At 34.9% G+C, this 17,267-nt stretch overlaps 1 protein-coding gene across 1 annotated transcript in view; it reads left to right on the forward strand.

Moving 5' to 3' along the window:
* Nucleotides 1-17,267, forward strand: part of STK3 (serine/threonine kinase 3) — a gene marked incomplete at both ends in the record, with an annotated part of 323,355 nt that overhangs the window by 185,368 nt on the left and 120,720 nt on the right. Inside the window, 2 exon segments of the mRNA XM_080694746.1 lie at nt 5,362-5,499; nt 7,716-7,841. Coding sequence (XP_080550872.1) covers nt 5,362-5,499; nt 7,716-7,841 — 264 coding nt within the window.

The following is a 17,267-nucleotide window of genomic DNA, read 5'->3' on the forward strand; positions in this document are numbered from 1 at the left end:
CTCCCAAATGCTGGGATTACAAGCGTGCGCCACCATGACCGGCTAGTTTGATATTTTTATTACTCATTGTGGTATATCTATACTCTATTAGCCCCTAGGTGATTTTATATTCCATATATAGAGTGTCTCCAGATTTTTTAAAGTATTTAAAAAATATTTTAATAAACTATGGATCATAAACATATTGTGATTGAAAACTAATACCTCTGCCACCGAAGTTTTCACTTGCATACCTTCTTGTAGATCAAATTCTTTAACTTGGGACTGCATATCTTTTGTTCTTTTTCTAATCTTATCTTTCCTTAATCTTCACATGATGAATGAGCTTGCTCTCTAGCAATACTCCCTCTCAGCAGCAGTACTCCATTTTCTTCCTTTTCCTTCATGCTATCTCTTCTGATGGGAATATCTCTCTTCTTTATGTATTATGTCCCTGCTTCTATTATAATATTATTCTTTAAATCTTTTACTTTCTCTTCTTTCATAACCAAATGAGGTTAGAAGTTTTTTTTTTTTTAAGGATAGTGACTTTATTTCCTGTTGAGTCTTTGGTTTCCATGTAAAATCTAACACCATGTTCTTGGGTACTTGGCCCTCAACTAATATTTCTGAACAGATTATTACTTTATCATTCATATTTTTATAATGTGCTTTTATGGGTGCATTGTAGTCTCACATCATAATATAAATCGTGTTGACAATAACATTCGTGCACCAAGTGCTTTGTGCCTCCCTTCCCCCTTTTCATTTCCCCCTTTCCCAATACAGAATACTGAGATTGACATTGGTATATTCACATATATATATACACATAGTCGATGTACACATAGAATTCACTATTTTAACCATTTTTAATTATACAGTTCAATAGAATAAAATATATTCATATTACTGTGCAGCAGTCACCACCATCCATCTCTATATTTTCTCTTTGTCAGCTGAAGCGCCATGCCCATTGAACTCTGACTATGCAGTCTTTATTTTTTCCAGCTTCTTGCATCAACTAATAACTCTCTCTAAATGATTTTGAGTACTTTAGGGCCTCTGTAAGAGGAAAAAAAATTTAGCCTTTTGCCACTGGTTTATTTCACTCAGCTCAGTGTCTTTAAGGTTCATCCATACAGTAACATGTGTCAAAATTTTCTTCCTTTTTAAGGCTGAATATTTTACTTATAAACCATGTTTTTTATCCATCCATCTGAAAATAGATAAACATGATTCTACAAATATCTATTCTAGTTTCTACTTTTAATTCCCTTGAATGTATAAGGAAAAGTGAAATTATTGGATCTTTTGGCAATTTTATGTTTACTTTTTTAAGAATCACCTTCTGTTTTTCACAATGTCTACTGTTTTATATTTCCACCTGCAATATACAAGGGGTTCTGTTATACCGTATCCTTGCCAACATTTGTTTTTTCTTTCTTCTTTTCTTCGTTTGTGTGTGTGTGTGTGTTGTGTGTGTGTGTGTACCTCCTCCCACCTCTCCTTCCTTTTATCAACCTAGTGAGTGTGAAGTGAAATCTTTGTGTTTTTGTTTTATATTTTCTTCCGACTACTGATGTTGTATATTTTTTGTGTACTTATTGCTCATTTATATATTGTCTTGTGAACAAGGTTTGTTAAAGTCCTTTGCCCATTTGAAAAGTCGGGCTGTTTGTGCTTTTGATGTTGAGTTGTAGGAGTTCTGTAGGAGTTTGTATTGTTGTATTTTCTGTAGGAGTTCTGATTTTCAAATATCTTCTCCATTTCATGAGTTGCCTTTTTGCTCTTTTAAAATGTTATCTATCAGCCAGGCATGGTGGCGCACGCTTGTAATCCCCGTGCTTGGGAGGCTGAGACAGGAGGATCGCACAGGTTCGAAGCTAGCCTCAGCTACTTAGTGAGGCTCTTGACAATTTAGTGAGACCCTGTTTCCAAATAAAATAGAAAATAGGTCTGGGAGTATAGCCCAGACATAGAAAGCCCCTGGGTTCCACCCCCAGTACTACCAAAAAAAAAAAGTTATCTATCAAACTGGGTGTGGTGGCACAGCTGAGACCAGAGGATAGCTCACAGACAGCCCCAGCTACTTAGTGAGATCTTTTACAACTCAGTGAGACCCAGTTTCAAAATAAAGAATAAAAAACAGGACAGGTGGTGTAGCTTGGAGGTCAAATGCCCCTGGGTTCCATCCCCAGACCCCCCCCCAAAAAAAAAAAGTCTTTCTGTCTATCTATCTATCTAATCATCTTTGTGTCACTGAGGAGAGAATGCAGAGGCTTTCTATATCTGAGCTGTACCCCAAGCCCTATTTTTTTTGTAAATTTTGAAAAAGGGTCTCACTAAGTTGAAGAGGACTTCAATAAATACCTGAGACTGGCCTTGAACCTGTGTTCCTCCTGTCTCAGCCTCCCAAGTACTGGGATTACAAATATGTGCTACCATACCCAGCTGCCTTTTTGCTCATTTGATAGTTTTCCTTGATATATGTTTTTTTTAATTATAATGCAGTCCAGTTTATTTCTTCTTATTGTTTCTATTCAAGAAAACATTGCCAAATTCAGTGTTGTGAAGTTATCCCCCTTCTTTTAAAACTTTTATACTTTCAGCTTTTATAGTTAAATCTTTGATCACTTTGAGTTTATTTTTGTATATGTTGTAACATAAGCATCCATCTTTATTTTTTTCTCATGTATATTCAGTCTTCTTTACAGCATTTGTTGAAAAGACTATTAGTAATAAAAAATACCTTTATTCCACTGAGTGGTCTTTCTATCATTTATATATGTGTATATATACAGTTATACATATATATATATAAATATACAGTTATACACACACTATATACATACATACATACATACATACATACATACATACATACATACTACTGAGAATGGAACCCAGGGATATTCTACCTCCAAGCTACACCCCCAGCCCTATATTTTATTCTTTATTTTGAAATAGGATCTCACTGAGTTGCAAAGGGCCTTCTCACTAAGGAGCTGAGGCTGTCCACAAACCATGATCCTCCTTTCCCAAACGCTTAGATTACAAGTGTAATCCACACCCGCTATTTCATGACAACGTTTTTCTCTTATATTTTATACTATTATGTGGAAATAAAAGGATAACAGAATTTATAAAGTATTTGATACATTTGCTTCAATTTTGTTTTCATATTTTTCAAGGAAAATGATATTTTAGTGATGGTATTTTATCAAGAACTATAGGTAGTGATTTTCTAAGAATATTAGGGATTAATTCTCTTGATTGAAAAAGTGATGACTGAATAGTTAGGAAGACAGGGATGAGATGGAGGCTTTATACAGCTTTCAAAAGCCAACAGAACAGGAGGAAATTTCTTCCAAGTATTCCTCTAATAGAGGACTAATATCTAGAATAGACAGACAACTCAAAAAACTCAATGCTAAGAAAAAAAATAGCCCAATCAAAAAGTGGGCAAGTGAACTAAGTAGACACTTCACCAAAGAAGAAATTTAAGTGGCCCAAATAAATGTATGAAAAAGTCCCAGCATTCGGGAGGCAGAGACCGGAGGATCATGGTTCGCGGACAGCCTCAGCTACTTAGTGAGGCCCTCTGCAACTCAGACCCTGTTTCAAAATAAAGAATAATTTTAAAAAATAGGGCAGGGGGTATAGCTCTAAGGTCAAATGCCCCTGGGTTCCATTCACAGACCTGCAAAAAAAAAAAAAAAAAATCAACATCATTAGCTATCAGAGAGATACAAATCAAAACTACCCGGAGAGTTCACTTAACTCCAACTAGAATGGCAGTCATTCAGAACATAAACAACAACAAATGCTGATGAGGATGTGGAGAATTGGGAACTCTGATACCTTGCTGGTGGGACTGCAAATTACTGCAACTACTTTGAAAAACAGTATGGAGGATCCTTAGAATGGGAACAAACTTACCTATGATCCAGCAATACCTCTCTGGATATCCACCCCAAAGAATGGAAACCAAATTACCAAACTAATACATGTGTATCTGTGTTCATCACCACATAAATCACAGTGGGCAAACTATGGAACCAGCCAAGATGCCCATCAACAGATGAATGGATTATAAAACTATGGGATATGTACACAATGGAATTTTACTCAGCATAAAGAAGAACACAGTTACGTCAATTACAGGGAAATGGATGGAACTGGAGAACATTATGCTAAGTGAGATGAGTCAGTTACAAAAGCTAAAAATGGGATGCTCTCAATTTGCAGAAGCTAGGGAGAAAAAAAGGTCACAGGAGGAACTCTAGATGAAGAAGGAGAAACCATAGATGAGCAAATAAGGAGACCTAACTGAGGAGGATTGATGGGGGGAAGAGGGAAATTCCCTTATGTACATGATGTACACTCATAAGCATATCAAAGTCAATCAGTAAGCCAAACATGAAAAGGAGGAAAGAGGGAGGGAATTGGGTGGGAATTGGGTACGGGCTAAATGAGTGATATGTGCATGTATGCCTCTACTGTCTTGTACTCCATTAAGGTGTATGACTACAATGCACCAATAAAAAATTAAAATTTTTGAACTATCCTGAATGTACTCTTACTACTAAATTAATAATATCAAATATTTGCTAATAAGTTAAAGTGTTACATTACCTTTAAATTTTTCACTTGGAATCATGACTCATAAATTTAAGCAGAGAAATAAGCTAGGTGTGATGGAATGTACTTATAATCCCAGTACAGTACTTGAGAGGCTGAGCAGAGGGATCACAGGTTTGAAGCCAGCCTCACCAAGAGCTTGTTTCAAAATATAATAAATAAAATAGGACTGGGAGTGTACTCAGAGGTTAGAATGACTGAGTTCAATCTATAGTATCTACCTCCCACCAGGAGGAGGGCAAATAAAAATCTTGGCTCTACCAGGTACTATTTCAAATTACAGCAGTAATTTTATTTATGCTTAAATTTGGATTGTAGATACAAATTCAACTACCACCAGCTATTGTGAGCAGAATTACTTATATAAAATTGAAGTGGGAAATAAATCTGGCATGCAGTAGCAAATTTGGGGATATATCTGTTTTAACTAAGAAATATCTTTAGGAAAAGGGTTAGAAATGTAAAGTCTTTGGAGACTGATAAAAATAATAAATAAAATGAAGAATGATGTGTTCAATGATGATCTACTGAATTCAAATAGAGGAAATTTAATGGGAAATTATTACATTAGTAACAGATGGATTTACTTCCTGAATTGCAATCCTACTGGAAATCCTAGAACAGCTTAGATTGTTTCTGCGATTTAAAGCCTGATAAAAAATAGAGATAAAGAGATTTGTTTATTTGGTTGTGCTATTCTGATTCTTACTGTGTCTTTTGGTTGTTTAATTTTGATAGGCTATTTTTATGATTCCCACGAATCCACCACCAACATTCAGGAAACCAGAACTATGGTCTGATGATTTCACTGATTTTGTTAAAAAGTGCTTAGTGAAGAATCCTGAGCAGAGAGCTACTGCAACACAACTTCTCCAGGTCAGTGGCTTGTAAGGGGAGAGTATTTTCTTCATACCTTTTGACTTTCTGACATTGGCCAAAATTGCTCTGAGTTTCATAACTGTCTTCTAAAAATTTAAACTTACCCAGGAAATATGGATTGGTAAGACACACACACACACACACACACACACACACACACACACACACTTCTTCTATACAGTCGTCTCATTTTCTATTTTCCAGGTTCTGTTGTCTACCTTTTTTCTTTTTTGTTCTTTTTCTTTGTTGTTGTTAACTCTTTTCCCCGTAAAGCTGTTTTAAAATAAGACTTCTAAAGGATTCTCAATTTAGAAATGAGTTCTTTATAGTTACCCTCATATTATTTTCTTGGGTTCTTTGACTCAGCATTTCTCTATTGACTTTTTGCTCCACTGTAAGATATGTAAATATAAGATCTCAAACTCTTTGAAAAGATTATTACATGTTGTAAATGCTAGATATAAGATAGCCTAAATAAAGACTATAGTCTACATATTATTTTTTATCTTTGTATCCAGAATATCAGGAGACTTTTTAAAAATCTGCCTTAAAATTTAATGTAAATAAGAATAATACTTATAGTATTCATGAACCTTTTTTTCCCCAACAGAATTTAATGTTTACACAATGCTTCTTACTCTTAAGGGACAAAATAATTCAAAGCATGTTTCTTGTAAAAAGTTATTTCCCAAATTGCCATTAAAAAAAAAAAAAATGTTACCGGGCATGGCAGCACACGCTTGTAATCCCTGCACTTGGGATGCTGAGATAGGCGGATCACACAAGTTCGAAGCCAGCCTCAGCTACTTAGTGAGGCTCTCAGTAACTTAGTGAGACCCTGTTTCCAAATAAAATATAAGATAATTTTTTTTCAATACCAGGAATTGAAGCCAGGGGTTCCACTGAGCTACATTCCCAGCCCTTTTAATTTTTGTTTTTTATTTCTGAGATAGGGTCTTGCTTAATTACTTGGCCTGACCTTGAACTTGGCATCCTCCTAGTTCACAAATTGCCCCATTTGAGCTTACCAGAGATTCTGATCCTGCCACATATTGTCTGGCTTCCTAGGCCTTCCTTTGCAGTTTGGGGGAAAGCCTATTGTGACCCCTGGTTTTTAGCAAAGCCAGCATTACATGAATGCCCCAAGTTGTAATGCCAGCAGAAAAGTAGTTATGCCCTCTTTAATCATTGCCACTGGGGCTCAGACCCAAAGCCACCGGTCAGCCTTAAATCCTGTCCAAGGAGGTGAGGCTGCTTGGTGAAGGCATACAGTAAACAAATCTTAGACCGAATCATGCTGACACTCTCTCATGTAGATGCGACAGCAGAATTGGGAGAAAAGGGAGGATAGGCTGTCCCACCACCATCACAAACTCTAAGCTAGGCCAGGAGGGCCTGGAGCAGGTACTGGAAGATTGTCTGGGTCTGTGGGTGGGCGGTCCCTATGGAGTCAAGGTACTTTTGAATGCTGTTGGAGTAAATGAGGTAGCAGTCTGAACAGATACTTGCAAATCAGATTGTTATTTTGAAAGTAGTGGTTATAAAATAAATTGTTTTGAACAATTGTTTCACATAGTGCCACACACCAATTTTCATTCGCTTGCAGACATGTTTATGATTGCTTATTGCAGATTTTTTTAGATGGTTGCTTTAAAATCCTTAATATATATATATATATATATATATATATATATATATATATATATATATATATATATATATATATATATACTGAGGATTGAACTCAGGGGCATTCTGCCTCTGAACTCCATACCTAGCCCTTTTTTAACTTTTTTGTTTGAAACAGGGTCTCACTAAGTTACTATGCACTGGCCTCGAACCTGTGATCCGCCTTTCTCACCCTCCCAGGTATTGGGATTATAGGTGTGCACCAAAATATACTTTATTGTTTTATCAACTAACATATACATTATTTCAATAATTATATCTTTAATGGTAATCTAGGTTTATTAACAGGGTTGTATTTTTGTGTGTGTGTGTGATTTAAAGATTTTTTAAAACAAGTACCCCAAAACCCCTTTTTAAAAAAATAGTCAAAATGTTATATTTTCTTATCTAGCATATTTAACTGTAGATGGAAAAACATTGTAGCCTATGATCCTGGCTGTCATTTACTATTATTTTAATATTTGTTGGCTATAATTCAGAATAAAAATATTTTGAACTTATTTCGTTGAATTTTACTTTTCTAGCACCCTTTTATCAAGAATGCAAAACCTGTATCAATATTAAGAGACCTGATCACAGAAGCTATGGAGATCAAAGCTAAAAGACATGAAGAACAGCAGCGAGAATTGGAAGAGGAAGAAGAAAATTCGGTTTGTAATTATCCTCCAAACTTAATTATTTTTATTTTTTGGGTTATTATTTTATGACTTTGTTTTGTTTCTTAAAATATATTAATAACGCTTGCTGTTTTAGTGCACAAAGTGAAGCATACTGCTTTGTTAAAAATTTTTTTTTTTTTTTGGTGGTACTGGGGTTCCTGGAAGCCCTTCTACCTCCGGGCTATACTCCCAGACCTATTTTATACTTTTTTATTTTTGGAAATAGGGTCTCTTAAGCCAGCGCGGCTGGCTTTGAACCTGCGGGATCCTCCTGTCTCCGCCTTCCTAGTGCGGGGATTACAAGCATGCGCCACCATGCCCGGCTGCTTTGTTAAATTTTAAAAATAAATTTTTTTATTAAATGTTTGTGATTTTTTTCTGATGTCTTATGAGAATATAAGGTGATATGGGAGCATTGCACAGTACCCAGTGTTTAATTAACACTAATTCTGTTGATTAAATGTTGTCTTAAATTTGGACACTTTTTGTGTCATATCTTCTGTATCTTTCTTTTAACTGGTGACTAACTATGCTGTGAAAATAACAAGCATTGGTGAGTTTGTGGAGAAATTGAAGCATCCATTAACCTCTGTACGTAAAATGCTATACAGTCTCTGTGGAAAACAGTTCTGTGATTTTTCTAAAAAAATTAAAGAATTTAAAACCATCCTCACCAACTTAGTGAAACCCAATTTTAAAAAAAGAGAGGCCTTAAATGCAGCCTAGAAGTAGAATTTCCCTGGATTCAGTCTCTAACACACACACACACACACACACACACACACACACACACACACACACACCCCTATTAAACAGAATTACCGTATGATTCAGAAATTTCATTCCTAGGTGCATGCGGAGGTTACCCAACTTGTAATAATGGCTCAACTTATGAGTTTTCAACTGTGAAAGTGTACGCATGCAACTATCCTGTTCTTCATTTTCAGTAGAGCATTTATTGAGTTACCCAAGATATTCAGCACTTTATTATTAAATCATCTTTGTGATTTTGCGTAGTTGTAGGATAATGTAAGTATTCTCAGCATGTGTAAGATAAGCTAGGCTAAACAGGCTATCATGTTTAACAGGATATGTATATTAAATGTCTGCATTTGAAATTAGAGAAATTAGATTCCAACTTTTCAGGTAGGACTGTGAAAACTGGGAAAATTTTAAATAATGTTTTATGTTTTTTGGCTTTTTTTCCTTGAAATAAGCATTGATTCTTTGGAGTAAAGTTAGTGTTTCTAAGTAAAACTGCTTTGGTTTTTTTTTTGTTGTTTTTAACTGAAATTATAAGAAAAAGAAGTCTTGGCAGAGTCACATATTGAGCAATATCCACATGGCTTGTTTGAGAATTTCTCAGGCAGCAGTGATCTTGTGATCATTTTATTTTTTGCTCTGAATATAAAAATAAGTGTATATGTATACATATATGCAAGCATTTGTAAGAACAACAAAAGTTGTAGAATTGATCTGAAATACTTTTTCCTATAGTAAAAATGAAAATGAAACCTGTATTGGCTATTAATTTTTAGCAAAATTTTAAATTAATTGTCACATTTGCTCAGTAACCTCTATTCACATTGAAGGCTCAAATGTTTACATAAAGAGATTAGACCATTCATTCATTTGGTTTTTTTCACAAATTCATCTAAATTGGATTACATGTACAACTTTAAAAGAAAACAACTAGTTTCTCAAAGAGATAGTGGTCTCTTGATGTTCATTAGAAAGTTAACTTATATCATTAAATTGATATTCTTGAAGAAGTCAGATATTTTACAATATTTATACTCATTTTTGGTCAAATCAACACAGAATTTGGCATTGATTTTATATAAAATTGAATGCACACAGGACTTTTTCTAGTTCTCATTTGGATTAGCTAATTTACTTATAGTATTCAATATGTAAGCATAAAGTGTGATAATTTATTAATTATGCCATAAGCAATATTAAATCTCATATAATATTTAATTAGTTGACTTATAAGATAATTTAAATTTGCTGGTTTAGCCTGTTTAAATACTGTACAAGTATTTGATTGAGTGTTTAAATATGCTTCCTAAGTAAAATAATAGGGTAAAAACTCCACACGTGGTTTACAGTATGATTATTTAAAGTAGAATGGCTGGTATTAAATTGAATTTATAAGATAAGGCATAAAATGCATCATTGATAAGCATTATTGATAGTTCTTAAAGTAGATTAAGAGGTTGGTAAGGAGTTTACAGGAATTGCTTTGTCATTGAAGCTCAGATATTCCCCAGATGGGTCACAATGTTAACATAAATAAAATACAAGGAGTTGATTGGATATAGACGAATTTAATTTTTATTTTTATAATGTGCTTTTATTGTGAGACATTATAGTGTTACATCATAATGTAAGTTATGTTGACAGTGACATACATGCCCTGCCCACCCCCAGCCTTCCCATTCTCCCCTTTTCTTAATAGAGAGTACTGAGATTGACATTGGTATATGGTATATTCACATATATACACATAAGCGATGGTGGTATTTTCATTAATGAACCTTATTCTTTCCCTCCCCTCCCCTCACCTCCCTTGCTCTCTTGAGGTTTCTCCTCCATTATCTGATATCCCAATTACTCCCTAGCTTGAACATATTAGAGAAAAATATATGACCTTTCACTTTCTGTGATTGGCTAATCTCAGATAATATAATATTCTTCAGATCCTTCCTTTCCTTGCAGATGACATAATTTTGTTCTACTTTATTGCTGAGTAGAGTTCCATTGTGTGTATTTCTCATAATTTTGTATTCCATTCATTTCTTGATGGCAGCTAGGTTGGTTCCATAATTTGGAGTGGTACTACAAGATCATATCGTAGAATCATCCCTATGTTCATAGCACCACATTGTCCACACTGATCTCCATAGTGGCTAGTTTGGAATCCCACCAACAGTGTGGAAGAGTTCCTATTTTCCCACATCTTTATCAACATTTATTATTTGACTTCTTGATGATTGCTATTCTGATTGGGGTTAGATGGAATCTCAGTATAGTTTTAATTTACATCTCCGTGATTGCTAATGACGTTGAACGTTTTTTTATGTATCTATTGGCCATTGGTATCTCTTCTTTTGTGATGTGTTTATAAAAGCAAGTTGCAAGCCAGGCGTGGTGGCACACGCTTGTAATCCCTGCGCTTGGGAGGCGGAGACAGGAGGATTGCGCAGGTTCGAAGCCAGCCATGCTGGTTTAAGAGACCCTGTTTCCAAATAAAAATATAAAAATAGGTCTGGGCGTGTAGCCCAGAGGTAGAAGGGCTTCCAGAAACCCCAGTACCACCACCAAAAAAAAAAGTAAGTTGCCCATTAAAAAAAAAAAAATTATTGGGCTGGGCGTGGTGGCACATTCTTGTAATCCCTAGGCTTGGGAGGCTGAGACAGGAGGATAGCGCAGGTTCGAAGCCGGCCGCGCTGGTTCTAAGACCCTGTTTCCAAATAAAAATATTAAAAAAATGGGTCTGGGAGTGTAGCCCAGAGGTAGAAGGGTTTCCAGGAACCCCAGTATCACCAAAATAATAATAATAATAATAATAATAATAATAATAATAATAATTTTTATTGATGCATTGTAATCATACATCTTAGTGGAGTTCAAGACAGTAGAGGCATACATGCACACTTCACTCATTTAGACCTTATCTAATTCCCACCCCCTCCCTTCTTTTCATGTTTGGCTTATGATTGACTTTGATATGCTTATGAGTGTACATCATGTACATAAGGGAATTTTCCTCTTTCCCCCACCAATCCCCCTGGTTTCCTTATTTGCTCATCTATAGTTTCTCCTTCTTCATCTAGAGTTCCTCCTATGACCTTTTTTCTCCCTAGCTTCTGCATATTAGGGAGAGCATCCCATTTTTTAGTTTTTGTGACTGACTCATCTCACTTAGCATAAAGTTCTCCAGTTCCATCCATTTCCCTGTAAATAATGTAACTGTTTTTTTCTTTATGCTGAGTAAAATTTCTCCTATTCTGTTGGCTCTCTGTTGAGGTTCCTGATAGTTTCCTTAGCTGTATAGACACATAGACCAATTCAACAGAATAGAAGACTCAGAAACAAATCTGCACACTTATAGCCAATTGAATTTTGACAAAGGGGCCAAAAACATACAGAAAAAAAAGATAGCCTCTTCAACAAACGGTGTTGGCAAAACTGCTTAACCGTGTACAGAAAAATGGAAATAAGCCCCACTTTCTCATCCTGAAAAAGATTTAATTCAAAGTGGATCAAAGGCTTTGAAGTCAGATTAGAAACCTTGCAGTTCCTTTAAGAGGGCATAGATCCAACACTTCAATGCATAGGGACAAGTAAATCTTTCTCAACAAGACTCCAAAGGCACAAGAAATTAAAAGGAGGATCAGTATGTGGCATTGCATTAAACTGAGGAGCTTCTGTACAGCAAAGGGAACTACCAAGAACCTCAACAGTGCCCGTTTGTAAATTTTTTTTTTTTTTTTTTTGGTGGTACTGGGGTTCCTGGAAGCCCTTCTACCTCTGGGCTACACTCCCAGACCTATTTTTATATTTTTATTTAGAAACAGGGTCTCCTAAGCCAGCGCGCGCGGCTGGCTTCGAACCTGCGCAATCCTCCTGTCTCTGCCTCCCAAGCGCCGGGATTACAAGCGTGCGCCACCACGCCCGGCTTAATTTTTTTTAGTGTAAAGTCTTTTAAGTTCTTTGTATATTCCAGATATTAGTCCTCTGTTAAAGAGATAGAAACGATCTAGCAAAGATCTTCTCCCATTCCATGGGCTGTTTTTTAGACTCTTGATGATTTCCTTTGATATGCAGAAACATTTTAGTTTAATGCCATTCCATTTATTAATTCTTATTTTAATTATCTGAGCTTTGGAGGTCTTGTTAAGAAACTTTCTATCTGTGCCTATATGTTGGAATATATGCCTTCCTCTAGTAATTTCACAGTCTAACTTCTGGTCTAACTTGTAGGTCTTTGATACATCTTGATGTGACTCCTGTGCAGGGTGGGAGGTAAAGATTTAGTTCCATTTTTCTACGTATGAATAGCCCATTTTCCTGACACCATTTGTAGAAAAGACTGTCTTTTCTCCAGCATATGTGTCTGGCAGCTTTGTTTAAAATCAATTGGATCTAATTGTGTGGATATTAAGTAAAATGCTGAGCAAAAACTGGATGCTTTCTTTTTTATCTAATTTTTTGCAATGCTGGGGAATTCAGCACTTCACAAATGCTAGGCAAGCACTCTACCACTGAGCTACACCACAAGCCTATTAGGATCCCCTCCTTTTCCCTCCCCTCCGCTTCTCTCTGTTTTGCATTTCAAGGTTTATTTCCAATATAATCTAGAACACCAAAGCAGTGGTCAAAGAAAATGTTCTTAAAATAGCATCATACAGAATCAAAAAGTGGGGAATTATATAGCTTCTGTGACCTTTGAATTAAGACTAAAGACATGAAGCTTATATAGGTAGCATCGTTAATGTCATATTCTTGCTATTATTTTTTATTTTTTTTTAAGTTTTATTGCTGCATTGTAGTTATACAATATAATGAGATTTAAAGTAATACATTCGCTTGTGTATACAACATGTCTTGGTGTCCCCCCATAGATGCTAGTGTGATTAGTAGTAATATATTCATACAAACATAACATTGTTTGGTCTGGTTCCTTCCCCAAGCCTTATTTTTTTCCTCTCCTCCCTACCCTAAACCTCTTTCATTATTCTACTGGTCTCTTTCCTCCTTTTCATGCAGTTTTTTTTTTCTTTTGTATTTTCTTTCTAGCTTTCACACCTGAGATAAAGCATGTGACCCTTGATTTTCTGAGTCTCACTGATTGCATTTAGCATGATGTTCTCTAGTTCCACCCATTTTCCTGCAAATGACATGATTTATTCGTCTTTATGACCAAGTAAAATTTCATAGTGTGTGTGTGTGTGTGTGTATGTGTATCACATTTTTGTTACCCATTCTTCTGTCGATATATGCTTCAATTAATTCCATAATTTGGTTATTATAAATTTTGCTGCTATAAACATAGGTATACATGTGTCACTATGGTATTGTAATTTAAATTGTTTTGGAAAGATACTGAGGGATACTGTAGCTGGATCACATGGTGGTTCTGTTTCTACTCTTTTTGTGTGTGTGGGTCTAGGGGTGGAACCCAGGACCATTTGACCTCTGAGCTATATCCCCTGCCCTATTTTTTATTCTTTTATTTTAAAACAGGGTCTCACTGAATTGCAAGAGGCCTCACTAAGTAGCTGAGGCTGTACTCGAACGGTGATCCTCTGGTCTCAGCCTCCCAAATGCTGGGATTACAAGCATGCGCCACCATGCCTGGCTGTTTCTACTTTTTTGAGAAACCATCATACTGATTTTCATAGTGGTTAGACTATTTTGCAATCCTACCAACAGTGTATAAGTGTTCTTTTTTCCCCACATCCTTACCAGCTTTATTGTTTGTGTTTTCAATGATTGTCAATCTAACTGAGTTAGATGGCATCTCGGTATAGTTTTGACTTGCAGTTTCTTAATTGCTGATGATAAGTATTTTTTATATGTTTGTAGTCCATTTATAGTTCTTCTTTTGAGAGGTATCTGTTAAGTTCAACTGCCTATTTTTTGAGTGTTTTTTTGTGATAAGTATTTTTGGGTTATTTTTATATTCTAGATTCAGCACTCTATCAGAGAAGTAACTGGAAAAGATTTTCTCCCATTTTTCTAGGCTCTCTCTTCACTTCTTAATTGTGTCGCTTGTTGTGTAGAAGCTTTTAAATTTGATTTTATCCTTTTTATTGGTTATTGGTTTTATTTCCTGAGCTCTGAGGATTTTTCTACCAGTGCCAATATAATGGAAAGTTGGTCCTATGTTTTCTTCAAGTAATTAAAAGTTTCAGGTCTAATTTTTAGGTCTTTGATCTGTTTTGAGTTGGACAAGAGTTAGGAGTCTAATTCCACTCGTCTTCACATGGATATCCAGTTTTCTCAAGCAGCATTTATTAAAAAATCTGTCCTTTTTCCAGTGTTTATACTTGGTACCTTTGTCAAAAAATGAGCTGGCTATAGTTTTAGATGTGATATTTCTTCGTGTTAAGCTTCACATGAAATCTTTTCATTGTCGTGCCCTTTATTTCTACTCTAATATAAAGAAATATGTTTTTATTTTATTCCATATTAACTTAGTAATCATTCAAAGAAAAGAATTTTGCTTATTAATTGTCCTCATACTATATCTTAGAACTTCTGTCATTTGAAAAGAAATGAAGACTTTCTGGTGACATTTTTTATGGTTTGAACTCTAAATAAGCATTTCAGGTTGTGGATCTTCATGTCTGAAGAATGGCATATCCACTTTAAATCTGTTTCACTGATGCCCTCAACGTGGGGGTGGGGAAGAATGCCAAGATGCTTTGGAAAATGCTGTCCCCTACAGCTGGTAGTACAGCCTATAAATAAGCATTTCTCAGAACCTCCCCCTTTCCTCCCATCCCTGATGAATAGGGAGTTTCAGCTCCATCTACTTTTCAAGAACCATGTGAATTAGGCAAAAACTAGAATTGAACCTTAATCAGTCCAAGTCAGTCCAGAAACCTCTCATGTACCTAGCTGGTTAAATGAATAGTAGAATAATGTAAAAGCAGAATAGACTCTGCTTTAGTCCTATTTCTGTTTTCTTAAGTACTGAGAAGATTCTGTACTTCAATTTTTCCATCAGTAAATAGAATTCCTATGAGGACATAATAAATAAAATGTGTGTGTGTGTGTGTTTGTGTATGTTTGTGTATGTGTGTATGTGTGTGTATATCATTCAGAACAGTGCCTAAGAGGCACCAAAATAATTTAATTGATCAGATAATGCACCAGTATAGGCTCAAAATTTATTTATTCATTTATTTAATTATATTTATTTATTTATTGTGGTACTGGGGATTGAACCCAGGGGCATTCTACTCCCTAGCTATACCCTAGCCCAATTTTGTAGTCTTTATTTTTGTTTTTGGGTTTTTTTTTTTTACATTTATTCATTTATTTTTCAGAAAAAAATCTATCCTAACATGAAATATGAACTCTAAATACCCAAAGCAATCTCGAAAAAGAACAAAGCTAGAAAATGTACATTTTCTGATTTCAAATCTTGTAAAGCTACAATAATTGAAACAGTGTAGTACTGCTATAAAGGCAGATATATAAACCAGTGGAGTAAAATAAAAAGCCTAGAAATAAATTCTTCCATATATGGTCAAGTTATTTTTGACAAGGTTTCCAAGAACATTTGGTGAAGGAAATAATAATTTTTTCACTAAATATTGTTGAAAAATAATAATTACATGAAAAAGAATAAAATTGGACCCTTACCTAATACCATATACAAATATTAACTCAAAATAGATAAAAGACCTAAATGTAAATCTTAAGACTATAAACTTTCAGAAGAAAACCTGGGTCATAAAACTTCACAATATTGAAATTGGCAGTGATTTCTTGGATATGATTTCAAAGGCACAGGCAACAAAAGAATAAACAAACAAACTTCCTAAAAAATAAAAAAATTGTACATCCAAACAACAATGTAAACAGAGTTAAAAGTTACTGATAGAATTGGATAAAATATTTCCAAATGCTATATCTGAAGGTATATTAATATTCCAAATAGAAATCCTAAAAATTAGCAACAATAAGAGCAAACAATACAATTTAGAAATAGGTAAAAGACTAAAGTAAATAATGAATCACCAAAGATTTTTATATAACCAATAAACACATGAATGTCACTCATCATTATCATAATATAACTAATCATTAAGGAAATACAAATAAAAACTATAGTGAAATACTACTTCACATTTGTTAGGATGGCTTCTTAACATGAATTACCTTGCTCCAGCCCTTTACCTTGAGATTGTTACTCTCTTTACTTGTAAAGTGTGTTTCTTGTAAGCAGCAGGTGGATGGATTCTGGTTTTTAATCCATTTTGCCACTTTATGTCTTTTTATTGGGGAATTGAGGCCATTTACATTCAGTGTGATTATTGAGAGATAACTTTTAATTCCTAACAAGTTAAGATTTTATTTCTCTTTGAAATACTGTTTATTCTTCTTTGCTTAGTTGTCTGCTGAATGCAAAATCTTGTTTCTTTGGTTCTAGTGTGTATTACATATTTCTTCTTTGTAGTTAATCTCTTTGAGTATTTTCTCTAGCACTGGTTTTGAAGACATAAATTCCTTCAGTTTCTGTTTGTCATGGAAGCTTCTTATTTCCCTGTTTAATTTGATAGATAGTATTGCTGGGTAGGAAATTTTTGGCTGGAAGTTGTTTTCTTTCAGAGTTTGGAATATGTTACTCCAAGTCCTTCTGGCTTTCATGACTTGGTTTGGGAAGTCTGGAGTGAT

Source organism: Muscardinus avellanarius, assembly GCF_963383645.1.
Source record: "Muscardinus avellanarius genome assembly, chromosome: 4".
Lineage (NCBI taxonomy): Eukaryota > Metazoa > Chordata > Mammalia > Rodentia > Gliridae > Muscardinus > Muscardinus avellanarius.